This window comes from Aptenodytes patagonicus, chromosome 1 (genome assembly GCF_965638725.1).
Source record: "Aptenodytes patagonicus chromosome 1, bAptPat1.pri.cur, whole genome shotgun sequence".
Classification (NCBI taxonomy): Eukaryota; Metazoa; Chordata; class Aves; order Sphenisciformes; family Spheniscidae; genus Aptenodytes; species Aptenodytes patagonicus.
The window spans coordinates 55,171,829-55,197,512 of record NC_134949.1 but is presented as its reverse complement, the minus strand read 5'-3'; the positions used below and the strand labels follow the sequence as shown (position 1 = coordinate 55,197,512).

Below are 25,684 nucleotides of genomic sequence, written 5' to 3'. Positions count from 1 at the left end.
ACTCGGATAGAAGGAGCGGGTAGGGGGAAGAAAAGCGCGCATACACAAAGAAAACCCCCAAGAAATCATGCGGTCCCGGCAGTGACCCTGAACTAATTCTTTCGCAACAGGAGGCTTGTTCCCTGCCTCGGGCCCCTTGTTGATTTCCCTTTTTCGCTGCATTTTAACGCTATCACGTGAGAGAGTCCCGCTGGCTTTCCTTGGCAGAATTAACTCTGCAGAGCACTAGGGAAGGATTTCAGGCAGCGCAGGGTTACCAGTGTTCTCGGTGAGCTGCCTGATCTGATGTGACGTGCCACCACGGTGACGGTCGCTGCGTTACACTGGAAAGAGCACTATCGCTTTTAATTTCGCTTTTCTGGCACTACTGGCTAGATCCGCGCCCTCTTCTCCATGAGGTACGGGGAGTTTTGAGCTCCCACCTCGTTTTGGGAGAAGGCGAGTGGTTCTTAAAAGAGCTGCTGCCGTTCCAGCAGGTCACAGCGTTGACTTAAAGTCTCCACTTCACCCTGTGTCTGTGTTTCTTCCACATAATGAAGCTGTCGTCTGCATATCGGAACCACTGGGGGTTGTAGGAAAAATGGGGAAGGGTCCTGTGAAACCCCCTGGGTACACGTGCATCGTCTCGATGTTTTGTGAGAGGAGTTAAGTTCGAGTTTCTAGACTTGTAGAAACTTTCAAGAGGACAATCTTTTGGATTTCTTTCCTTTATAAATTAATGCTCTGGTATCAACAGTACAAATGCAATAGCACAGAAGATACAGTATTCATTATTATTCTTGTAGCTTTTGTTCTTATTTCCCCGTTGCAGAATGCGTTTAGGCATTATGTAGCTCCAGTTTCAAATCATGTATCTGAGAAACAAAGCCTTAAAAAACATTAAATAAACCTATAGGATCATGTGAGGTCCAAACTATGAAGGGCCACGAGTCCTCCACTGTGTGTTGTGCAGCCAGACACTTTTGTGAAGACGCTTCATAGATGTGGCTTATCAAAACTAGGGTAAGCGGAGAAATTTTTTTTTTTAAACATATATATATATATTTCTTAACAAGGCGAGTGTGAACTCCTACAGTCTCGTATAAGCCGCCCAGACGGATTCCCGTTATTTCTTTGATGTTAACTCGGTTTTGCAACGATAGAATGAGAGAGAAAGGTGAAAACGCCTGTCATCAAGAGACAAAGAGAAATCTGCCTCCTCGAGCCCGTGTGAATGGAGACCACTCAGCAACTCTGACGAGCCGGCGCTCTGGGCAGCAAAAGGTAGACCATCGCCCGCCCCCTCCCTCCCCCCCCCCCGGGCGCCCCTCTCGGCAGGGCCCGCTCCGGGCCCGCTCCCGCGCAGATCGGCCGCTGATGGGGCAGCCGCCACTACACATCCCTCCCTCTTCACCCACCGAGTTTGAGGGAAGGGAGGGGGGGAGTGTGCGCTGTTTCGGCACCCAGATTGAAGAGCTGGCTATACATTGAAACGAATTAATTATGTATGAATTTGTTTCTTTCTTCGTTGTGCGTTTTATTCCTTGAGGGAGGGAAGCAGAAAAAGAACCAAAAGACTCAAAGGTCTTTTCTATCTACTAAGCAGTGTTGGCTTTACTGTGTGATGTAATCCCCCGAGTTTAATCTGGGTACGTTAACGGAGGAGAGCTCAGGCTGAAGCCGAGTTATCTCGTCGCTGCGTAAATGCAGCAGGCGGCGGATAACGGAGCGGGCAGCGACCGCTGAAGGGCGAGTCCCCGCCAGGACCCCTCGTTTCTCCAGCGACGACGAAACCCTCCGGGTTAGTCGGTCCGGCCGTGGCAAGCGGAGATTTTCCTACTCCCCGCGCCGGTGGCAGAGACGGGGATTTAAGGGCTGATCCGCCTCCGGGGGAGGAGGGAGCCGGGGCCCGTTGCGGACGAGTCGAAGGAGGGAGTGGGGTGTAACACGAGCTGATTCGAGAAGAGAAGCGGGGGGGGGGGGGAGGCCGGGCTGGGCGGAGAAGGACGGCGCGGAGGGGATGAGGGCGTTGCGGGGGTTGGAGGCTGAGCGGGCTACGCTGCTCTGCGGCATCCTCCACCCCCCACCCCCCACCCCACCCCCCGCACTGCAAGAGGCGCCTGGGAACAGCGGAGAGAAGGCAAAGAAAATGGTCGGATGTCTTCGGGAAGGGCAAAGCAGGGCCCCGGATTTTTAAATCCAGAAACAAGTTATTTCCTTTTCACTTTTCCACCACTTAAAGTATTTTTAACTCTTTCATTGTCAAGAAATAAACCTGTAGGGTAAGCGGAAGAGTCCACGTTATTCAGTTCAGAAAAATGCTGAAGCTTCCTGATGTCCCCTGTTGTTTATACCCTGTGCCATTTCCTGCTGAGAAATACGGTCTTTCATGCAAATGATCTCAGGTGGAAAATACTGTAAAAATGAAAAAAAGAGTAAAAGGCTTATCTGCCTTCATGGTCTTATGAAAAGGGCTAATCGCTCTGATTAGCAACGTTTTAGAAACCCTAATTTTTTTATTTTTGTCCCGTCAATAAATGCACAATTAGAAGCTGCTATTGTAAGTCTGAAGTACAACACATACACATCCCGTGAGGTTTTGCGTGACATTTAAGTATCGGTTAAGGCTAAAATTCCAGGACCTAAATGTGCCTTACACCCAATATGACTGTTTCACTTCTTCCATGGGATTTGTACCAGCGATTTCAAAAGGCGGAGTTTAAAAGCCCATGCATGTAGGGAGTGGAGCCGATTCAGATACATTATCTGGGCTTCCTGAGCCAGCTCCGCTGAGCCCAGGCACCCGGGTTTGCCTGTGATGCGGTCAGCCAGGTCTGCTGGTGCTTGGAGCACAGGAGGAGGCAGCCCTATTTAAAGACGTATTTCGATGTGTAGAAAGATTGGGGCCATGTCATGCCTATGGTAATTCTTGTCCTCTTTTCTAAGCGGGATGATTAAAGACGCTAACCTCGCTGTGTCCCAAGCGCACAGGGAAAAAAAACTTTATCATGTGGAGTGTTCAGATTGTTTTGCGTTTCAGTGGCTGCTACTTGCTACAAAAGGAAAAGGGGATGCATACAAGAGATGTATGCATTTCTCCATAGCTCTGATGCTGCACAAAGGTAGTGCAAGAACCTTTACTCTGTCTGAAGTCCAAATTCAGCTGTAACTCTCCATGTGTGCCCTCTTCTTATTTTGGGAATTATTTCTTCCATTTGCCTATGACCCTTTGAAGTACAAAATCTACAGGCAATGCAAGTAGGACTACAAGTACAAAAGGTTGTGGATTTTACTGGTGATGAAAATTCCAAGCTGTCCTGATACTCCTTTCACTCACAAACTACTTATTTTCCAGTTTGAAAATGCAAGTATGTCCAGAATTGCTTCCCGAGCTTTTCTGTGTTAAAAGATGAATGGAAGAACCTTTGTGACTAATACTTAGTATCATTCTTGACAAGGAATGCTTTTGGAACAACCTCTCTATCAGGACGGGCCATCAAATAGTTTAGTTCTTTGCAACCACCAAAGAAACCCAACCCAAAACGTAAAAAGCCCTTTCTACCTACATAGGCCTCTGGTCTGTGACCCCAGACCCTGTGAAAGAGCTGCCCCTGCTCATTGTAATGCTTCTTCCTTCCTTGTAGGTATGTGAGCTGGGAAGGGAGAAGGGGTGTTCCCAGCTGCATTCCCCTCTACTTCCAGCCCTCTTCTCCAATGAGATTTGTGTCACGTCTTGAGCTGCTCTGTGCTCTGACACAGCACAACCCCGAGACCAGGTTTTTGGAGCCCAAGGACTCCATTTTTTCCTGTACAACCTGAACCAGTCACATTTTCATTACTGGCCAAAAGCATTACATCAAGGTGTGTATAAGACCAAATCTTTTTCCCTAGCTGCAGTTAACACTTTCTCCGTCAATGTTATTTATTTTGAAATATATTCTTTTCTATTAAAACTGGAAAAGAAAGTCTCTGGGAAACTAACATAGCAACTATTTGCCCTGTGTGTTGAGTAATTATAATCTCTGGCCAATTTTATTTCATAAGTAGGTGAGCAGTTATTGATTTACTGCATTAAAAAAAAAAAAAAAAGAGCTGGAAGTAATATAAAATTGCTATAGCCAGTATGTGATCTGTTCAGGTTTTGGATCAGGTGTATGGCATCTATTTCTCACTTCTGATTTGCTGTCCAGTCGTTAACTAGAGAATACAGTTATTTGTTTACCCAGCTGGTGTATTTCACTCTTGCAGAAATGCAAACACTCTTTTATTAAACTTGATGATTAATAAATATAAATTTTACTGTAGGTATGCTGATCTAGAGAAGATATAAGTCTTTCCAAGAATGCTACTAACTTTATTATTCTATTAAGAATAAGATAGGGGAATTTTCTGTAACTGTTTGGATTGTTCTTCAGTATTCTTTATGGCTGGTTATTCACTACAGGAGTAAACTGTAATGTAACTCTGATAATTTGACATACAAAAGGTTGCTGACATAAAAAAAGTACTTTGACAAAAATGTTTGTATAACCAAAAATAAATATACTCTGTATTTCAGTTGCTGTGAACAAAGAGGTATTTTGAAGATAGACATGGAGTGTAAATAAAAATACAGCACGAAGGGCCTGTTTAAAGATGATGTATTCTAGCACTTCCCAGTGTTGAGAATTGTTAGGATTGATAGCCTTGCTTAACACTAGAAGCTGAAGTAGTTGAAGCCTTAGGCCACAAGAGCTGAACAAGAGTAAACTTTTTGATAAAACTAATGCTGCAAACACAGAACTAGCCGAAACCAGCAGATGCAAGCAGAATGAAGAAGCTAAGGACCAAGGAAACAATTCCAAGAGAATGAGGTAACGTCAGAAGAAGGCCAGCCCAGAGACCAAGAAAACCAGTAAGAAATCAAGAGACCACTGACCAGAATTAAGTGATTGGGCTTGGGGATCGGGTGCTGGGTGGTACGGGTATAATTGGGGAGTGCGAACTGGGGTAGGGGTCCCTCTTTGGAGACACCCAGCTCGAGCTGCTCTGCTTGTCAGATAAATAAACCACTTATTTACTCAGCGTATTGGATATTCGTCTTCTTTGAGCAGGAACCTAGGGCCGAGCCCTGTTGAGGTGGCATCCACCTAATTCCTCCCATGGTCTAGGTGGTGGCGGCATAATTCCTGCTACACCAGGATGATGTATTTGAACACTGTGCCATCTTACCAATGCTGGGTGATGTCATCTGGGTAGAGTGGATTTAAGAATACAAAGAAAACTGCTTTGAACTGAATAGGAAAGAACATTAAAGAACATGAAAGATGGAAGAACATGCTGTCATATGATTTTATATTCACACTATTTGCTTTATTAATTTTGGATGTTCATCCTCCTGTGGGATGAACTTTTTCTGTTTGCTATTCTTGCTGAGCCTAAATCCTACTACTTTGACCTCTGGTGAAAAGAACAGGTACACAAAATTTTCTATGGTAGTTGTTTTTGGTCATTTCAGAAACTTTGGTCTCAACACTGATGGAAAAATAATGGATGTGTTAGAATCAGATCTGGTGACATGTGTGTGCAGGTAGAAATGCTGTGTTCACATTATAGCCCCCTAATACTGCCTTATCATTCATATTGAGATTGGAAGAAGCAATCATAAGCAACATTTTCTTTTCTGTTGAGTGAAGAGTTTCATGAGCCTAGAAACAATTTCACATACTGAAACAGCCTTTTTAAAAAAAAAAAAAAATCCCCCGAAATTTCTGTGAAAGCTATGTTAATGAAGAGTGCAGCATGGAGCATACAAAGTGAGGAAAGGCAAAAAGAATGCTTATGGATTCCTGAACTGAGAGGCCAAAAGGCACCACTGAGTTCCTACTTTAACTCGGGCAACAGGGCTGCCCTGTGATAGCTCCAGTTTGAACTAAGGTCTTTTTTTAGGACAACATAACTGACTTTGACTTTTATGTGACTGGTTATTGAGAATAATAGCCACTGACAAATTGTTCCAGTGATGACCACCACTGTCAAAATCTGAACACTTTTAGTATATGATATTTTCTAGAGTGCCTTTCTAGCGACCCACACATCCCCTTACACAAAAACCTAGACACAGGAATATACTATGTTTTATACATCTTTTTAGGTACTGGACATAAAGAGAGGCCCAGAATATGCGAACTATGTTTCAGAATTTGCAGTAAGGCACTCGGAGAGCAGATCTCAAAACTCCATTTGAAGCTGCTGGAGAACTGAGTATGGAGGATGCCTCTTAGCACTGGATATCTGAAATGCAATCTGAGAGATGCCCATCAGCCTTCAAGCTGAAATTAACTTTGATAAATTGGTGGCCGATTTAAGAGAGACCTGGTGCCTGCCTCTGTACCACCAAACAACATGCAGTCAGTACTAGAAAGGTTGACTTTTGTGATTCTGTGGTCCCTCTGTGGACTAAGCCAGTTCACAAATCCACAGAATATGCTTGGAATTCAGGGTTATTCAGAGCCAGTATGAGAGAAGGCGATAATGGCTTGGATCTGCATCTACAGAAGTGTCTAATTACCCAAGAACATGATGGAGTGATTCAGCCTGAGATTTGAGGCTGATTAGTAACTATACGATAAACTCTGATAGTTTAAGAAGTCAGCCCACAGTGTCTAGTTTCTTACTTTTTAATAGTTTCAATACAATTAATGACATATAAATACAGGAAAGGTCGGGTAGGTATGAAATAATATTCATCTTCACTTTGTGTTTCTAGTTACAAGGGGAATATTCTCTCCCTAAAGCAGTCCTAGGGAGAAGCTGTGCAAGTTACTGTAAAAATCACATGCACAGAAGAACTATTAAGAAAATTGCTGAAGGTAAATAATTTTAGAAAGGACTTCTGTGTTGTATTAATCACTGGGCTATTGGTAACAGCTTATTAAGATAAATGTCACTTGCTACAATGTAACTTCTTTTACAGCACAGTGCGCTGTAAACCTCTCACTTTGCTACAAAAAAAAAAAAAGACTGAGCACCATCAAGTGGTAGATGTTGTTATAGCAGCTACGACGATGAACGTAGGTAAGTTGCCATTAGTAACAATTTTGATTCTTTCCCCCACTAAAAAACTACAGAAGCCGGTTTTTTCCCCTTCAATTTACAACGCATATAACATGAACATACTTAGAATTAACTGATGTATTGCACAAGAAACATACAAACCACAATCTTAAAAGAAAAGCGTAATAGAACTATAAGAAAAGTGTCGCCTAGAAAGAAAATACAAAAAACTTTAGTTACAGCAAGTCATTTGTTGCCCAGATAAAGTATATGTTCCCCGACAAAGAACAATACATTATCGAAATTTATCTTAAATAGGACTTTAAAAGACAGTAAATTAAGAATTTACACTAAAGAATTAGTCTTTTCCAGATTTGACTGTACAGCCCTTTTATTGAAAAGGTGGGTGGCTCTTAAAAGAGCCTTTGGGTTAAAACTGACGATCCGAGACGCCCTACTTGGAGCTGGTGTACTTGGTGACGGCCTTGGTGCCCTCGGAGACGGCGTGCTTGGCCAGCTCGCCGGGCAGCAGGAGCCGCACGGCCGTCTGGATCTCCCGCGAGGTGATGGTGGAGCGCTTGTTGTAGTGCGCCAGGCGCGAGGCCTCGCCGGCGATGCGCTCGAAGATGTCGTTGACGAAGGAGTTCATGATGCCCATGGCCTTGGACGAGATGCCCGTGTCGGGGTGCACCTGCTTCAGCACCTTGTACACGTAGATCGAGTAGCTCTCCTTGCGGCTCTTCTTGCGCTTCTTGTCGCCCTTCTTCTGCGTCTTGGTCACGGCTTTCTTGGAGCCCTTCTTGGGCGCGGGGGCGGACTTGGCCGGCTCGGGCATCGCGGCGAACGCGCGTCTCTCACAGACCCTGGCAGGCAACACAGCCAGCAGCGGCGAGACGAAGTGAGGGGGAGTAGCAGCGTTCCACGTATTTATAGCTCCCTTATGCAAATGAGCAGCATTCCCTCTGCGTACTTTCATTGGTCAGAACATAACAACGCGTCATAACTCCCCTATAGCCGTTTTTTATTGGTTGGAATGCGATTCACCTTCTCATTGGCTGCCCAGAGGAGACCTACTTCTCAGCCTATCAGCGAAGGGGCGAGGTGGGAAAGCGAGGCTATAGCTGAGGAGCGCTGCCTGGTTCCTCCGTTCTGCTGCTGGTTGCTCTTAGAAGGGAGCGAGCAAGCAAGAATGTCGGGCCGCGGGAAGCAGGGCGGGAAGGCGCGGGCCAAGGCCAAGTCGCGCTCGTCGCGGGCCGGGCTGCAGTTCCCCGTGGGCCGCGTGCACCGGCTGCTGCGCAAGGGCAACTACGCGGAGCGGGTGGGCGCCGGCGCCCCGGTGTACCTGGCGGCCGTGCTGGAGTACCTGACGGCCGAGATCCTGGAGCTGGCGGGCAACGCGGCCCGCGACAACAAGAAGACGCGCATCATCCCCCGCCACCTGCAGCTGGCCATCCGCAACGACGAGGAGCTCAACAAGCTGCTGGGCAAGGTGACCATCGCGCAGGGCGGCGTGCTGCCCAACATCCAGGCCGTGCTGCTGCCCAAGAAGACCGACAGCCACAAGGCTAAAGCCAAGTGAACACAATGGAGAAGCGGCACGCTGTCTCTTCCGAAGAAGATAACCCAAAGGCTCTTTTCAGAGCCACCCACAAAATCATAAGAGAGCTCAGTTATCCGTACTATAGTTACGCCGTTTTATATGAATTACTCAACCCGTGTTTTGTCTTATTTTCTCCATGTTTATTAACAGTATTTTTGGCTTGGTAGTAGTAGCAACGCTTTCCATGTTTTTGTTAACACAAAGTCGTGCCAAAACGTCTTCCCAATGCAAGTTCTTCCTGGCTTGGAAGATTTTCCGTTTAGTTCTTAAGCCAGAGAACACAGGAACAGGGTATTTCGGCGAGAGCTCCCGTCCCTCCCCCCCCCCCCCCCCCCCCCTTCCGCGTTTGTCTTCTCCGAGAGTGGCTGAAACAGCACCAGAGATACGAGGCGAAGGGGGGCAAGGGGCAGCGGGCCGGGCTCTCCGCTGGCCAATCCTTGGTCAGGGCGGGCTTTTTCAATACTTAAAGCTCCTTTTCTTTCTTATCGGGAACAAAAGGAATGGGAGAGCTCAGGGCTATTTTCGGGTCAGTAAGGAAACCCTCCCCTCCTCCCCCAAATAGAGAAAAACATTTAAGGAGACATCTTGAGAGAAATAATACACTAGATTAAACATGGCTCAGTAGTAGCGTGCCTGACAATTGCATTACTTTTGTTACAAAATATATTCTTAAAAAAAGTACATCGATTTTTATCAAATCATTACTATAAAACATTGCTTCCTGGTAGTCAAACCAATTACTCGGCAAAAAGATGTAAAAGTCTACACTTCCCTAAAGCCGCCGCGTTATACCGTGCTCGTTAGCGTTTCTTTCGGTAATCGTAGGGGAAAAAAGGGCACAATTGACCTCTGACGACTTACGAATTACTGGATCCTTGCTGGGGGTTACTGACGACCTCGGCGCCTCAGCTCCTTTAGGGAAAGTGTGGGTGGCTCTTAAAAGAGCCGTTGGATAACAAAATAGGTAGAGCAGAACTCTTCTGGTATAATTTACTTCTTCTTGGGTGCCGCCTTCTTCGCCTTGGCCGCTTTCGGCTTGGCCGCCTTGGGCTTGGCCGCTTTGGGCTTCACCGCTTTCGCCTTGGCCGGGCTCTTCGCTGCTTTCTTGGGACGGCCTGCCTTGGGCGCTTTCTTGGGGCTCTTGGCCGCTTTCTTGGCCGCGGTGGCCGCCGGCTTCTTGGCTTTCTTGGGGCTCTTCTTCACCGCCGCCGCCTTCTTGGGCTTCTTGGCGGCGCTGGCAGGTTTCTTGGCCGCCGGCTTCTTGGGCTTGGCCGCGGCCGCCCGCTTCTTGGGGGCTTTTTCCTTCACTTCCCCAGGTTTCTTGTTGAGCCGGAAAGAGCCGGAGGCGCCGGTGCCCTTGGTCTGCACCAGGGTGCCCTTGCTGACGAGGCTCTTGAGCCCCAGCTTGATGCGGCTGTTGTTCTTCTCCACATCGTAGCCGCCGGCGGCCAGCGCCTTCTTGAGCGCGGCGAGGGAGAGCCCCTTGCGCTCCTTGGAGGCGGACACGGCCTTGGTGATCAGCTCGGTGACGCTGGGGCCCGCGGGCCTGCGGGCTTTGGAGCCGCCCGCCGCTTTCTTCGGCTTCTTGGCGGCGGCCTTGGCGGCGGGCGCGGGCGCATCGGGGGCGGCGGCGGGAGCGGTCTCGGACATCGCGGCGGCGTCCTCTGCGGAGCAGGCGAACACAATTGGGCTGGAGCGGGTCAGATGCTCGTATTTTTAGAGAGGAGCCGCGCGGTGATTGGTGCGTTGCAGAGCCCGCCCCGCTGCACGGCCGGGGAGCCCTTCGGTGTGCTCGATTTGTGTTTCTTTGGACTAACAAAAGTGTATTTTCCTCGGAATTTCTGCCACCAAATCGCCCCATTTCCCCGGTGAGGGAGGAGAAGAGCAGGTACTTGCGTTCGGGAGAGTTTCCAGCCGTAAACACGCGGACTGAGTTAAAGGAGAAGCGATAAATCCCGTGTGCTGCTGCTGGAGAGACCTCTGAAGAGAGAAACTTTTGTTTTTCCTTGCAAATTAAAAACTTCCTTTTGATATAAATGTTACAGCAACGACTCAGACTGACTGTTTAGAGGGTTTTCTTGGGGTCAAAGTTGAAATCTGCCGATTTTAAGCTATTTTGACAGTTTAAATTGATTTTGAAGAGGAGGAAGTAACACAAACTCCTCTTTCAGCTCTGAATATGGATTAAGAACCGGTTCCTTTGACCATGTGTTTTACCTCCTAAAACGCTAAAGTCTAGTGAAATAGTGTCTCGTACAACCTCCTATTGCACTTTTTATAGAGCCATAAGCAATTTGTTAATATCTGGAGATTTATGTACGTACAGTTCTTTTATTTTGTCTTCCTGGAATTTCAGTAGAAGGGAGGCAAACTTACCCTGCTACCTTGTGTTGGGTGCTTTCTTTCTTTTGTTTGTTTTCCGTATGAATTTCTGTACCAATTATTAAGTAAATTAAGCTATTTGCTTTTCATGTTGCATGTCACCTTTCAAGGAAACCATCATTCGATTCCTGATGTTACAAAACGGCAGCTTTGTAAAAGAAAGCAAGCTCCTAAACTTCTGGTGATATTTACTGAAATTATCTTTGTCTCTCTAGTAATTTAAGATGTGCAAGGGCTAGTGTAGCAGTTTAGTAGTTATGCTTTTCCTGCCCAGAGAGTATTATCTTGTTATGTATTTTCTTTAATAGTAGTAGAATTTAAAACCATACTACTGCTTGTGGTTTTTTTTAACACATCTCACACAGTATGTCTACGCAAAGATTCATCTAAAGCCAATTCTGAATCCTCTTCCCACTCTAAGTAAAACCCACCTAATTCTTCCTTATGCATTTGATAGCCATCACTGAAATGAGGAAATGCTTTCAGGGCAAAAAATAAAGCCCTTTGTGATAACCTGAGTTTTAACAAGGGGAGAGGTAGGCCATAGGTCGTTCCTAAAGAACCAGGAAGAATTCAATCAATATTGGTATCTGGTTGAAGATGATGTAATATGCTGAACAGAACAGAGCTCTGGAATAATATTTCATGAATCTGCACCTGATTATAAACAAGTGTATTATCCATTGCCTTTTGTAGTTATTTAAGGATCACAAAGACTATGCTTCAGCCCTGCCCTCTGATTTCCTTTGATATAACCAGATATAACATATAATGTAAACACAGTACTTAATTAGCAACCAAACTTTCAGATTGCATGAATAGGTAGTTTTAGGTAAGTGTAATCCTGTTTCCACCTCATTGTTTCATTTACAATGGCTGTTTTGTAAATACTAAATGTGTATATAAAATGAAAACATTTTAGTTTGCTGTAAAATTGTGTTTTAGTGAATATGAAACTATGAATAAATGCAATGAAGGGAAAAATTGCAACCTGCACCCTAGAAGAAAAAAAAAAACAGATAAAAGGTTGCACGAAAAGTGTATCTGAGCTCTGTAACGCTTCAACAGGAATTGAGAGAAGAGCTAATCAAATTGGGACTTTCAGGGTCTTGTTTGTAAAAGTTATGCAACATAAAATAAGGATACAGGAATGAAATAAATTGGAGTGGATGTGGGTATTGAAGATATACCTTCACAAATTACCAAAATTGAAGTAAAATAAATATGTGTTTTTTAAGCCTATATGCTATATGTGTTTGTAAATCAATGAATGAGACTTTCCACTGACTTGACTACATGGTGAAATAAAGTAGCAGCGCTGGGAGCAGATGACATTTAGCAGCTACCAAGACACTTCATAGGACATAGACAGAGGAAAAGCGTAGACTATGAATGACATGTCAGCAAAATGAAAACTCATGTTGCCTACTCTTGTTATTTTGAACTCATACACATTTACTTTGGTAACCTTCACTGGAGGAGATTTAAGTACTCCAGCCCTCAGTTGTGGCTTCACAGAGAGTTGATTCACATTTATTGGTGGCCGAAATTGGGGTGGCTAAAATGGTGACCATCCCAGTTGTCTGCCTGGCTTTTCTCCCAGCAGTTGCTACCCTCTCCCCGTTCCAACAGGGATAGCTAATAATATGTGTAGCAGCTTCCGATCTCCGACAGTTACGGTCTACTATCTTAAAATAAACTTCAGAAATTTCATGACACAGGGAGAAGCTCTGATCTTTCTTTTTTAATGGCTTCGCAGGAAAGACATAAAATAACTTTAGCAATGTAGAATTGCTGCTTGGAACACGTGTTCTTCTCTACATGAAAGAAATACATGCAGCAACAAAATTTTGGAAAATTAAGGTGCATTTGGCAATTTTAAAAAGTTTGCTCCGCAGCCAGAGCAGATAGTTTAGAAGGAATGAACAGATGTACTCAGGCAAAGAAAAAATGTGATAAAGGGTTATATAAAAGGCAGGAATGGCAGTTTCGCCTCCAGCTGAGCAAAGGAGAAAGGGAAATAATCCTGTTTTAGGTATAGGATATTGCAGAAAGACTTCATGAAGAAGGCGTTGCATAGACTCTGACATGCAGTTTGGCTTTCTCAATGAGACTGGAGGGAGGTACACTTCATCATTCATTAAAAGAGGAAGAGTGATATCAGGATCTCCAGAGATACTTTTGGGGAGAGCATCACTGTAATGTCTACTACATCTGAATGACTTCAATCCTTCTTACCTCATGGGCACTCCAGCAGGCCACACTACATCACAAACCTGCACAAGATTGCAGTCTGAACCCTGCAAGTCACCTCCCTTCAGATACCCAGATCCGTCAAACTTTTGCAGTTATCTATTAAGACCTCTTGGCATAAGCAAGGAGACACATGAACCACAGCCAAGGGCTGGCACTGCACCTGAGAGCTATCAAACATTCCCATCTCCAGTTTAGGACCTGCCAGTACTTGTTCCTAAGAAAATGAGCTCTGCGTTATATTTAGATATGTTTGCAATAAGGAGAGGTAGCACGGTAGTTGTTCTTCTCAAGCAATTTTGTTAGGAGGCATTAGCATGAGAGCTAGCCACACAAATGTGGCTCTACCTGCTGTAGGTGAGTGCCGCAGTCAGTCATTCTTAGACAGCTGGAGGAAGTACAGCTGATGAGCCTCTGCACCACAGCCCCTCTCCTTCCTTCAAGTGACAATTTCCAGAGAGATTTAGGTGAGGGCCTTTACATTATGTGCTGCACTCCCGCATACATGTTCCACAGGAAAGAGGTGTAAATACTCCCTGCAACCATGATTACACAGTGTTACACCCATGCCTTACCTGCCCTCAGTGACTTCATCCTTCATCTGAGTTACAAATGTAATAGCTTGTGTGATCAAACCAGCCAGCACAGTTTAACAGCTTTTAACCCTTAGCTAAGCAATTTTAAAGTGATACCTACCAAACTACAAAGTCGTTGCAGCTCAGCAAACAAGTCTCTGCCTACATAATACTAATGTTGCTGCTGCTGCTGTTTTTAAGACTCCTAAGTGTAATGAGGCCACACAAGGCCTTTTAAATCCAGTGTATGGCTGAGCATCTATAGTGGGCAGGACAAATAGGGTAGGGCAACGGATGATTGTCCCCGTAGACTCAGCTTCCTGGAATGTTGCACACTCCTCCCTGTACTCTTGGGTAAGGGTTGGGGCGCCTATTGTGGCCTCCCTTCATCATTGCCATGGCATGTCATTTGGCAATTGAAAACCTATAGTCCAAAACCTGGATATGTCCATAGTTAGGAGGCACTGGGAAGGATGCCCTTCCTGGGCAAAAAAAACCAGTGAAAAAACACAGCAAAAACACAGGGGGCCAAAATCCTTCCCAGAACAGCTAATGAGGAAAAGAGATGCACTTTGTTCTCTACTGTACGGCAGTTTACCAGGTTAACACATTTTTACTTTTCTCACACACAGGCAAAGAAAAGATCCTCACTGTCAGTCAGATATCAAAGAACAGAATTATTTATGTCTTAAAGTACTTTGGTCTTCTAAAATTAACCTAAGGCTTGACAAACTGCCTTCTGGACCATCCTGGCATGCTTTGAATGTAGTCGTCAACCAACAATTGAGGACCTCAGGCCCGGAGGCAAACTGTCCATGAAAGGTAAGCAACATTAACAGAAGCTCCACCAGCCATGGCTGCCCAAAGAAATCGTCCCCTCCTGAATCGACAGTGCCTCTCTTTCACCTGTGTTTAATAGTGAATTCCACCAAGGAAGGGTGCCACCACACTGTCCTTTCAGAGCAGCCTCTCCATCAGCACTGAAGCCTGGCTGCTCAAAGTGAGCAGCCCGCACAGAGCAATGCTGAGCAACCCACTCTTCCTCTCCACAACACCCTGGCGCTTCTGCATGCTTTCTGCCTTCCACTCTTCCCTGTTTGTGTCCCAGTGCTCCCTGTGAATGCTGGTAAGAGGGAGGGAGCAATGTGACCGATCCACATGCCCCCTCCAGCCGGAGCCATGTTTGGTACCTATGGAGGGACAAAGTATCCTTGGGCACGTAGTGCATTCACAACTGGTCTGCAATCCGCCATCTCCCTGGCTGGTGACACCCCAGGCGCTGATGTGTCAGGCTTCCAGGTACATTTGGGTTGGCAGGCAACCCATTTTTTTGCCACACAGGCAGTGATGGTGGCACCCAGACACTGTGTAGGCTGGACTTCTGCCATTGATGAGAGCCAAAGCACTGTGTCACACACCATGTGAAGGTGCTCTCATTAAGTGATGCTGCCTTGCCAGTTTTCCTCAGAGGTGTGGGGGTGAAGCAGGTACTGGCTCCAGATAAGGCTGTTTGTGCCATGTTTCTAGAGCAGGAGTATCACAAGGTAGCACTTGGGTGCCAGCAATATAGGCTGGCTGTCTTCCCACAGAAGGGAACAAAAAGGTTTTGAAGAGTTGTTCAGTGTGTAAGGGTGCTGTGTTGTAGCTTATGTTTTCTACAGTACATGCTTCGCAGCTGTGCAGTCCATGGGCTGGTGCCAGAGCGGCACTGTCCCTGGTTAGGATGTCATCCAGACTGCCAGGGGCACTGGAAGGGCCGGCTGGTGCCCGGATTTCCCCACAATATACAAATGAGACCAGTCACTCAGCACTCCTGCTATCAGACAGTTAGGAAGTTAGGAATCTGGCTTCACGGCTCATGAGAGTATGTGTATACAGTGTGGGCACATTCAAGAAGAGTATGTTTCACCTATTTTGCCTGCAACCTGCCTTGTATGAACTGGTCCCAGAAAGAAGGATTGGATTCCATGTTAAGTGTATTAAGTCTAAATCTTGGTCTTCCTGACATAGTTTTTTTGTGTTTTGGACACTGAAAATGCAATCAAGTTTTGGTTGATTCATGCATGAAATGAGGAGTAGAATAACAAGTTTAACTTTTGTGTATTGTTTGAGGTTAGTAGTTTGTAACATCTTTTTACATTTAATTGTATGGTTAACAAGACTAGCACGCAAGGCCAGCACTGAGCATCTAGGAGCAGGGATCAGCCTATGTCCAGCTGATGTATAGAGGTGGTAAGTAAAGAGAAATTGGCTGGGGTTTTGGGTTTACCCAAACTACAGTAGGAGGCACCTACAAGAAAGGAAACTTAATAGTCCAAATTACCCAAAGTTGTTGAGAAAAGGGCCTGCTGATCAATAAGGTAAACATTTGAGTAATTCTGATATTAACTGTCCAGATCTAATGCATGTTCATTTATATAAATATCTTCTGGGGTGAAGAGGGGGAAGAAATAAAGAAAAAAAAAAGGAAAAAAGAGAAAAAAAAAAGAGGTTAGGCTCAACAGTTGAACCAAAACTTAAGTGGAGGCAAAGGTGTAATTTCTGCTTGTTTTTTAATTCTTTAGAAGAAAACAGGCCTTGGCATGTTGAGTACATGGAAAGGCTTTTAAGGGTTACTGCTGTCAGTGACATCACTGGATGAGGACAGGAATGTTTGTTTGCATTTGACACTAATGAAAAGGTTCTTATACTTGAAAACTGTTCGGGTTTAGGTTTTTCTTTTTTCATTTTACAACATGTGATTATTCTCCTAACATGGTGAATCATCATAGCTCTGGTTTGGGTTGTTTTGGGTTTTTTTGTCACCTGGTTATGGTCTCTTCAGTGTTGAAGGAGACACCAGCTTGTGCTCTATTGGGCTAGCATCGGGAACACACAAGCCATAACTCTGGGAGAGGACAGAGAAAGAATACAGAGTACAGTAGTGGAACTTGTTTCTGCAGTTAGGAATATCAGCAGGGATCCAGAGTCAGGGGAAATGAATGGGCAATATGAGTGGGACAGCCTTGAGATTGTGCTGCCCTTTGAAGTGCATTCTAGACAGAGACTTATGATCATAACACCGGAAGAACTGTGTAATTCACAGGAAACTTCCATCTGGGCCAATATCCCATCTGTGACAGAGGCCAGTAAAAAAACAGTGTAAGAACAATAACTGATACCTCATCAAAATGATGCCTTAGGTCCTGGTGATTTGTAGGCCAGGGACTCACCGAGTCAGGGGGGATGTCTTTGAATTGGAGAGCTTTGAATGGATTTTTCTCCTGTGTGTTTATTGATTGCTTTCTCCAGATATAGCAGCTCTCATTTTTCATGCTTTAGGATTTGGCTTTAGCATGAGAAATTATAAAAGGCTGAGGAACAGGTACAGTGGGAGTGGAAGATGGACAAATGGGTGATGGATATGTATACTACATGGTGTGTATCCCTTTCACAGAGGAGAACCTCATTTATATATAGTTAAGTGTCCTCAGTGTGTGTGTGTACGTTACAAAATGGTGCTGGAAAACATGCTTTCTATGGTGTAGATGAAGTGGGACAAAGTGGCAACCAGCGTAGAGAGTGAACTGAACCCTCTTTCCTGTAGCTGAAGAGCGGTGAAAAGAATGTATTTGAAGCAGAGAGAATGACAAGTCATTTGAAAGAACAGAGAAAAAGAAGTCGGGAGTCTTCAGGGCCAGGCAGAGACATTCCTATATAAAATAGCAGAGCTGAAAGATACTGGGAAAAAATTACCTCACCATTATATTTTTAGATCACATCACTCACACAGACCTTCCCTCCTGGACTCACTGTGACTAAGGCAGAACCATATGCCAATGTCTGCAAGACAAAGGGTTGTCAGAGTTCACAAAGATCTCCCTGAGCCCTTCACCTTGAAAGGATCTCCTCTGTCTCTGTGTGGATAAAGATGTGTGTATTTGGCCACGATAAGCACAGGCAAACTCTCCATATTGGAATTATGCTCATCTCATAGCCCCAGTGGGCCCTGAGCTATGAAAAGGAGGACTGCAAGGATAGCCAGCAGAAAGGAGGTATGGATTTAACAGTCATGATGACTGATTTTCAGAGTCATGAAATCATACCAAAGTAACAAAGAGAAATGTTGTCACTGGCAATGTACACCGGTGAAAGGAAAATATATTACATGAAAGAAAGAGTACCTATCCACTCAGAATGATGTCAGGCCCTTGAAAACATGGAGGTACACATGCACATAGCTGACGTAGCCATTTTTGTTGTGTATTTGACATGCATGACTAATTTTCATCCAGTTAGTAGCAGTGATCTAAATGGAAATATAATGCTTTTTGAATGTGACCAGGATGTCTGGGACTTACTATGAAGCGACACTGCAGACACAGGAGAGAAAATAAAGGGCCTTCTCCAGTTCTGTGCTGAAAAAGCCCTTTGCGGACTCGCCAGTGATGCCCAGTCTGAGAGTTGGGCACAGCCAGCTTCTAGAAAAACATGCATGCTTCCTTCTGGTTTGAGGTGAAGGCATAGACATGATTATCCTGATGCTTCACAGCATAAGGCCACGGAGGTGACCTGTCACTTCTTACATTTAGCAACCGATCTTCGATACCACCATCGAGTCCTTGCGATGTGACCTCAGAACTCCTGAGACATAGTAAGCGTGACCTCAACAACGGTCCGCGGGGGCCGCAAGGCCGCCGGCTCCCTGAACAGGGGCGCGCTCGGCCCCATAGGAATAGAAGCTCTGTGCGGCGCCGCCCCGCCCGGAGGGGAAGATGCCGGGAAACGGCGCTTCAGGGGCACCGGGGCTGGGGGACGGCGAGCGCGACGGAGGCAGAGGCGGAGGCAGAGGCGGAGGCAGAGGCGGAGGCAGAGGCGGAGGCAGAGACGGAGGCAGAGACGGAGGCGGGGACTGGCGCGTCGAAGCCGGCCGGGGCCCCGGGGAGGGGCCCGAGAGCAGCGGAGGGCGAAGGCCCCGCCTCGCCGCGCCCGCGGAGGGGGCGGAGGCCCAGGCCCCGCCCCCGCCCGCCGTGCCCGCCCCTGCTCCCAACCAGGTCGGCTCCCACCGCATAAAGGCCGCGGCGCGGCCGGCGGCGGCTCACAGCTCGGCGCGGGCAGAGTCGGCGGCATGTCCGGCAGAGGCAAGGGCGGGAAGGGGCTCGGCAAGGGGGGCGCCAAGCGCCACCGCAAGGTGCTGCGCGACAACATCCAGGGCATCACCAAGCCGGCCATCCGCCGGCTGGCTCGGCGCGGCGGCGTGAAGCGCATCTCGGGGCTCATCTACGAGGAGACGCGCGGCGTGCTGAAGGTCTTCCTGGAGAACGTGATCCGCGACGCCGTCACCTACACGGAGCACGCCAAGAGGAAGACGGTCACGGCCATGGACGTGGTCTACGCCCTCAAGCGCCAGGGACGCACCCTCTACGGCTTCGGCGGCTAAAGCTTTCCGCCCCCGGACCACCTCGAGAACCCAAAGGCTCTTTTAAGAGCCACCCACTTTCTCCGTCCGAAGAGCTGTGTCGCCTTGCTCGACCGTTCTTGGCTCGCGCCGTGTTTCTGCCCCCTTCCCTTCCACGCTCCCGCGCTCTCTGTACCGCTCCCCCCGCCCCCGTCTTTCTTGCCGAGCTGCGGCAGGGCTGGCTAGCCTTGCAGTTCGGCTTCGGCTTCCTCTCTAGCGCCCTGCTGCTGCGGCATCGTTCCCCTTCCCGGCTCTTCCGCCGCCTCTTTCCTTTGCTTTGCTTTCCTTTCCGGCAGCCGCTCTCGGAAGAGCTTGCTGGGGCGCTCGGCCCTGCCAAAGCGAGCCACGCGCCGGTTTGTGACTCTTCCCGAGGCGTTTAGCGACGCCGGGAAGCCCCGGAAACCGCCGGGGCCTGAAGGGCGAGCCTAGTGCCTCTCTTCAGCGGCTTTGTTTGGAAAAACACACGGGCCGAGGGAACGGTCCCCCTGCCCCCGCCAGCGAAATAAACAAGGAAAACGGTGACACCCGGCTCTGTCTCGCCAACTTCCCTACTACAGGGCGGCGGCTCCTTCGATTGCCCCTGCCCGGTCACGCCCGGGGCGGGGGGGACGGGGACGGGAACTGCAGCGACTGCAACCGGGTTCGCTTCAGCCGGCGGGGCGCGCGAGGGGCCTCCTCGCGCTTGCGCGGGGGGCAGGGGGCGGCTGGCGGCCTCCGCAGCCCCGGGCCCCGGCGGCGAGCGGGTTAAGCGCCCTCGCTCTTTCGAAAAGCCCGCGCGGGCGCCGATTGGCTCCGGGCGACTCCGCGCTCGGCAGAGCCCGCGCCCCAGCACAGCCCCCGCCCCGCAGAGCGGCGCGACCCTCCGCCCACCCGCTGGCCGGAGCGGAGGTGCGGAGGGGCCCACGAGGAAAACGCAGGCTTCCCGGCCGCGGCAGAGCGACTGCGCCGGGGCGGCCGAAGAGGGAAGGACCCCCCCGCCGCCGCCGCCGCCGCGCCAGCCCTCCAGCCCCTCCCGTGCCAAAACGCACGCGCACCCTTCCCCCGCTCAGCGGCATCTCAAGCTCCTTCTCGAGACTGTGGGTGGCTCTGAAAAGAGCCTTTTTGTTTCCTGATTACTCTTACATGTGTTCACTTGGCTTTAGCCTTGTGGCTGTCGGTCTTCTTGGGCAGCAGCACGGCCTGGATGTTGGGCAGCACGCCGCCCTGCGCGATGGTCACCTTGCCCAGCAGCTTGTTGAGCTCCTCGTCGTTGCGGATGGCCAGCTGCAGGTGGCGGGGGATGATGCGCGTCTTCTTGTTGTCGCGGGCCGCGTTGCCCGCCAGCTCCAGGATCTCGGCCGTCAGGTACTCCAGCACGGCCGCCAGGTACACCGGGGCGCCGGCGCCCACCCGCTCCGCGTAGTTGCCCTTGCGCAGCAGCCGGTGCACGCGGCCCACGGGGAACTGCAGCCCGGCCCGCGACGAGCGCGACTTGGCCTTGGCCCGCGCCTTCCCGCCCTGCTTCCCGCGGCCCGACATCCTCGCTCGCTCGCTCCCTCGCTGCTAAGCTCCCGCCGGCACAGGGGAAAAGCAGGTGAGTTACCCGCGCCCCGAGGCCCGCCCTTATATCCCTTCCCTTCGCGCGGCCGGCGGCTCCTGATAGGCCGAGGCGCCTGTCGGGGAACGCGCGCCCAATGGCGGAGCGAATCTCGTCCTGACCAATAGCGAGGGCCGCAGCTCCGAAAGGCCCCCGCCCGCGCTCTCGAGGCGGCCAGTGGCGAGGCGGGAGGGGCGGGCTTCGGCAGGCGGCCCCGCCCGGGCGGAACGTTCGCTCCCGCCGCCGCAGCCCGGACCCGCGGGGGCCGCCCCGCCCCCGATCCGCTCGGCTTTTCCCCGCCTTCATTGTTTCAAAGCAGCCGGGCTGGCGAAGCGCGGCTTGGGAGGGCGGAGTTGAGGAGCTAGAGGGGAAGAGGGAGGCGGCGTGGCCGTGTCAGTGAGCGGGAGGAAAGGCGGGGGGGGTTACCGGCCCAGGGGACAGGCGGTACACCTCCCCGCCGTGTTCCACGCCGGGCCTTTTCCCCGCGGGAAGACCTCGCCCCTTTCCAACACCGCGCCACCCCAGCGCTTTCCGACCTTCCCAAACCGTACGCGGAACACCGCCACGGCTCCCTCCCTTCTGGCCCCCGCCCCAGCTGCGCGCAGGGACAGCGTGGGCAGACACGGCCTCTGCACTCACTGCCCGGTTACATCCAAAACTTCGCTTACAGCCTTTGACTTGTACGCTCATTCTCTGATCCTCATTTTCTTAGTACAGTTGATGTGTTCCTGTAGTGCTGATAGGGACTATAAGGGGTGGATCTTTTTCATTCTTTGATTAAACCTATCTTTTGTAATATCCCTTTTTTCATTGTTCTTACCAGTGTATTTTTTTTAACTGCCATCTTTGTTTGCCTCTGTTCTCTTTCTATATTCTGTATGTTTCTGTAATGTTTCGACGTATTTAAATAAAAAATCCTATATCTTTCAGAAATTTTATCCTTACTAACTCTGCATGGAAATATCCATACAAAAAAAAGGACAATTTCAGTGAAAAGAAAAACAATCTTTTAGAAAAAGGAGGTCTCAATTATTTACCTACACAATGTCTAAAAAACTTTAAAATCAATAATATATGAAGCGTTTCCGGAAGAGGAAAAAATATACAGAGATTAAAGCACGGCTTCTTTCGGCGGCACGCACTATGCAGCGGGAACAAAGACGCCAGAGGGTAGGCGGGCCCTGCCAGTGGCGGGATTTTTGAACTTTGAATCCACCAATGCGGCTCAGCACGTCCCCAGCCGCCTATCAGAGAAGGGGCTAGTGCTATATATACTCCTCGAACAGGGGCAGGACGTCAGTCCTCCGGGTCCTCAGTGCCCTACTTCTTTGCTTGAGAGCCATGGCGCGCACGAAGCAGACGGCGCGTAAGTCGACGGGCGGGAAGGCGCCCCGCAAGCAGCTGGCCACCAAGGCGGCCCGCAAGAGCGCGCCGGCCACGGGCGGCGTGAAGAAGCCGCACCGCTACCGGCCCGGCACGGTGGCGCTGCGCGAGATCCGGCGCTACCAGAAGTCGACGGAGCTGCTGATCCGCAAGCTGCCCTTCCAGCGCCTGGTGCGCGAGATCGCGCAGGACTTCAAGACCGACCTGCGCTTCCAGAGCTCGGCCGTGATGGCGCTGCAGGAGGCGAGCGAGGCCTACCTGGTGGGGCTCTTCGAGGACACCAACCTCTGCGCCATCCACGCCAAGCGCGTCACCATCATGCCCAAGGACATCCAGCTGGCCCGCCGCATCCGCGGCGAGCGCGCGTAAACCGCTTTAGAACGTTACCACGTATTTTCAGAAAGTATTTTGACCAACCCAAAGGCTCTTTTAAGAGCCACTCCATACACAATAAAAGGAGCTGTGACATTGCGAAAAACAGCATTTTTTTTTTTACTAATTATGTTACTTTACAGTATTTCCCTAAAATTCACTTTATTGAAACGTTCAGATCGATGAATGATGCAAAGGCTGTAAGCGAAGTTTTGGATGTAACCGGGCAGTGAGTGCAGAGGCCGTGTCTGCCCACGCTGTCCCTGCGCGCAGCTGGGGCGGGGGCCAGAAGGGAGGGAGCCGTGGCGGTGTTCCGCGTACGGTTTGGGAAGGTCGGAAAGCGCTGGGGTGGCGCGGTGTTGGAAAGGGGCGAGGTCTTCCCGCGGGGAAAAGGCCCGGCGTGGAACACGGCGGGGAGGTGTACCGCCTGTCCCCTGGGCCGGTAACCCCCCCCGCCTTTCCTCCCGCTCACTGACACGGCCACGCCGCCTCCCTCTTCCCCTCTAGCTCCTCAACTCCGCCCTCCCAAGCCGCGCTTCGCCAGCCCGGCTGCTTTGAAACAATGAAGGCGGGGAAAAGCCGAGCGGATCGGGGGCGGGGCGGCCCCCGCGGGTCCGGGCTGCGGCGGCGGGAGCGAACGTTCCGCCCGGGCGGGGCCGCCTGCCGAAGCCCGCCCCTCCCGCCTCGCCACTGGCCGCCTCGAGAGCGCGGGCGGGGGCCTTTCGGAGCTGCGGCCCTCGCTATTGGTCAGGACGAGATTCGCTCCGCCATTGGGCGCGCGTTCCCCGACAGGCGCCTCGGCCTATCAGGAGCCGCCGGCCGCGCGAAGGGAAGGGATATAAGGGCGGGCCTCGGGGCGCGGGTAACTCACCTGCTTTTCCCCTGTGCCGGCGGGAGCTTAGCAGCGAGGGAGCGAGCGAGCGAGGATGTCGGGCCGCGGGAAGCAGGGCGGGAAGGCGCGGGCCAAGGCCAAGTCGCGCTCGTCGCGGGCCGGGCTGCAGTTCCCCGTGGGCCGCGTGCACCGGCTGCTGCGCAAGGGCAACTACGCGGAGCGGGTGGGCGCCGGCGCCCCGGTGTACCTGGCGGCCGTGCTGGAGTACCTGACGGCCGAGATCCTGGAGCTGGCGGGCAACGCGGCCCGCGACAACAAGAAGACGCGCATCATCCCCCGCCACCTGCAGCTGGCCATCCGCAACGACGAGGAGCTCAACAAGCTGCTGGGCAAGGTGACCATCGCGCAGGGCGGCGTGCTGCCCAACATCCAGGCCGTGCTGCTGCCCAAGAAGACCGAGAGCCACAAAGCCAAGAGCAAGTAACCCGGGCCCGGGGAAGCGTCCCGAGCACAGAAGCGAAACCCAAAGGCTCTTTTCAGAGCCACCCACAGTCTCGAGAAGGAGCTTGAGATGCCGCTGAGCGGGGGAAGGGTGCGCGTGCGTTTTGGCACGGGAGGGGCTGGAGGGCTGGCGCGGCGGCGGCGGCGGCGGGGGGGTCCTTCCCTCTTCGGCCGCCCCGGCGCAGTCGCTCTGCCGCGGCCGGGAAGCCTGCGTTTTCCTCGTGGGCCCCTCCGCACCTCCGCTCCGGCCAGCGGGTGGGCGGAGGGTCGCGCCGCTCTGCGGGGCGGGGGCTGTGCTGGGGCGCGGGCTCTGCCGAGCGCGGAGTCGCCCGGAGCCAATCGGCGCCCGCGCGGGCTTTTCGAAAGAGCGAGGGCGCTTAACCCGCTCGCCGCCGGGGCCCGGGGCTGCGGAGGCCGCCAGCCGCCCCCTGCCCCCCGCGCAAGCGCGAGGAGGCCCCTCGCGCGCCCCGCCGGCTGAAGCGAACCCGGTTGCAGTCGCTGCAGTTCCCGTCCCCGTCCCCCCCGCCCCGGGCGTGACCGGGCAGGGGCAATCGAAGGAGCCGCCGCCCTGTAGTAGGGAAGTTGGCGAGACAGAGCCGGGTGTCACCGTTTTCCTTCTGTTTATTTCGCTGGCGGGGGCAGGGGGACCGTTCCCTCGGCCCGTGTGTTTTTCCAAACAAAGCCGCTGAAGAGAGGCACTAGGCTCGCCCTTCAGGCCCCGGCGGTTTCCGGGGCTTCCCGGCGTCGCTAAACGCCTCGGGAAGAGTCACAAACCGGCGCGTGGCTCGCTTTGCAGGGCCGAGCGCCCCAGCAAGCTCTTCCGAGAGCGGCTGCCGGAAAGGAAAGCAAAGCAAAGGAAAGAGGCGGCGGAAGAGCCGGGAAGGGGAACGATGCCGCAGCAGCAGGGCGCTAGAGAGGAAGCCGAAGCCGAACTGCAAGGCTAGCCAGCCCTGCCGCAGCTCGGCAAGAAAGACGGGGGCGGGGGGAGCGGTACAGAGAGCGCGGGAGCGTGGAAGGGAAGGGGGCAGAAACACGGCGCGAGCCAAGAACGGTCGAGCAAGGCGACACAGCTCTTCGGACGGAGAAAGTGGGTGGCTCTTAGAAGAGCCTTTGGGTTCTCGAGATGGTCCGGGGGCGGAAAGCTTTAGCCGCCGAAGCCGTAGAGGGTGCGTCCCTGGCGCTTGAGGGCGTAGACCACGTCCATGGCCGTGACCGTCTTCCTCTTGGCGTGCTCCGTGTAGGTGACGGCGTCGCGGATCACGTTCTCCAGGAAGACCTTCAGCACGCCGCGCGTCTCCTCATAGATGAGCCCCGAGATGCGCTTCACGCCGCCGCGCCGAGCCAGCCGGCGGATGGCCGGCTTGGTGATGCCCTGGATGTTGTCGCGCAGCACCTTGCGGTGGCGCTTGGCGCCCCCCTTGCCGAGCCCCTTCCCGCCCTTGCCTCTGCCGGACATGCCGCCGACTCTGCCCGCGCCGAGCTGTGAGCCGCCGCCGGCCGCGCCGCGGCCTTTATGCGGTGGGAGCCGACCTGGTTGGGAGCAGGGGCGGGCACGGCTGGCGAGGGCGGGGCCTGGGCCTCCGCCCCCTCCGCGGGCGCGGCGAGGCGGGGCCTTCGCCCTCCGCTGCTCTCGGGCCCCTCCCCGGGGCCCCGGCCGGCTTCGACGCGCCAGTCCCCGCCTCCGCCTCTGCCTCCGCCTCTGCCTCCGTCGCGCTCGCCGTCCCCCAGCCCCGGTGCCCCTGAAGCGCCGTTTCCCGGC

At 51.4% G+C, this 25,684-nt stretch overlaps 9 protein-coding genes across 9 annotated transcripts in view; 4 read left to right on the top strand and 5 right to left on the bottom strand.

Moving 5' to 3' along the window:
* LOC143159381 (histone H3) overlaps window positions 1-25,684 on the bottom strand; it is a 137,809-nt gene that overhangs the window by 32,882 nt on the left and 79,243 nt on the right. The window lies entirely within an intron of this gene.
* LOC143159376 (histone H2B 1/2/3/4/6-like) lies at window positions 6,625-8,212 on the bottom strand. The gene has a single exon (XM_076336086.1). It carries the CDS (start codon window positions 7,988-7,990, stop codon window positions 7,469-7,471), a length of 522 nt encoding a protein of 173 aa, XP_076192201.1. The 5' UTR covers window positions 7,991-8,212; the 3' UTR covers window positions 6,625-7,468.
* Window positions 8,168-8,913, top strand: LOC143159401 (histone H2A-IV). Its single transcript, XM_076336157.1, has one exon. The coding sequence runs from the start codon at window positions 8,204-8,206 to the stop codon at window positions 8,591-8,593; it is 390 nt and encodes a 129-aa protein (XP_076192272.1). The 5' UTR covers window positions 8,168-8,203; the 3' UTR covers window positions 8,594-8,913.
* LOC143159360 (histone H1.01-like) lies at window positions 9,200-10,289 on the bottom strand. Its single transcript, XM_076336062.1, has one exon. It carries the CDS (start codon window positions 10,262-10,264, stop codon window positions 9,605-9,607), a length of 660 nt encoding a protein of 219 aa, XP_076192177.1. The 5' UTR covers window positions 10,265-10,289; the 3' UTR covers window positions 9,200-9,604.
* LOC143155727 (histone H4) lies at window positions 18,912-19,792 on the top strand. Its single transcript, XM_076328689.1, has one exon. The coding sequence runs from the start codon at window positions 18,932-18,934 to the stop codon at window positions 19,241-19,243; it is 312 nt and encodes a 103-aa protein (XP_076184804.1). The 5' UTR covers window positions 18,912-18,931; the 3' UTR covers window positions 19,244-19,792.
* Window positions 20,359-20,814, bottom strand: LOC143155726 (histone H2A-IV). The gene has a single exon (XM_076328688.1). It carries the CDS (start codon window positions 20,777-20,779, stop codon window positions 20,390-20,392), a length of 390 nt encoding a protein of 129 aa, XP_076184803.1. The 5' UTR covers window positions 20,780-20,814; the 3' UTR covers window positions 20,359-20,389.
* On the top strand, window positions 22,005-22,661 carry LOC143159398 (histone H3). The gene has a single exon (XM_076336142.1). The coding sequence runs from the start codon at window positions 22,179-22,181 to the stop codon at window positions 22,587-22,589; it is 411 nt and encodes a 136-aa protein (XP_076192257.1). The 5' UTR covers window positions 22,005-22,178; the 3' UTR covers window positions 22,590-22,661.
* On the top strand, window positions 23,474-23,996 carry LOC143159409 (histone H2A type 2-C). The gene has a single exon (XM_076336185.1). The coding sequence runs from the start codon at window positions 23,519-23,521 to the stop codon at window positions 23,906-23,908; it is 390 nt and encodes a 129-aa protein (XP_076192300.1). The 5' UTR covers window positions 23,474-23,518; the 3' UTR covers window positions 23,909-23,996.
* On the bottom strand, window positions 24,529-25,393 carry LOC143159429 (histone H4). Its single transcript, XM_076336224.1, has one exon. It carries the CDS (start codon window positions 25,379-25,381, stop codon window positions 25,070-25,072), a length of 312 nt encoding a protein of 103 aa, XP_076192339.1. The 5' UTR covers window positions 25,382-25,393; the 3' UTR covers window positions 24,529-25,069.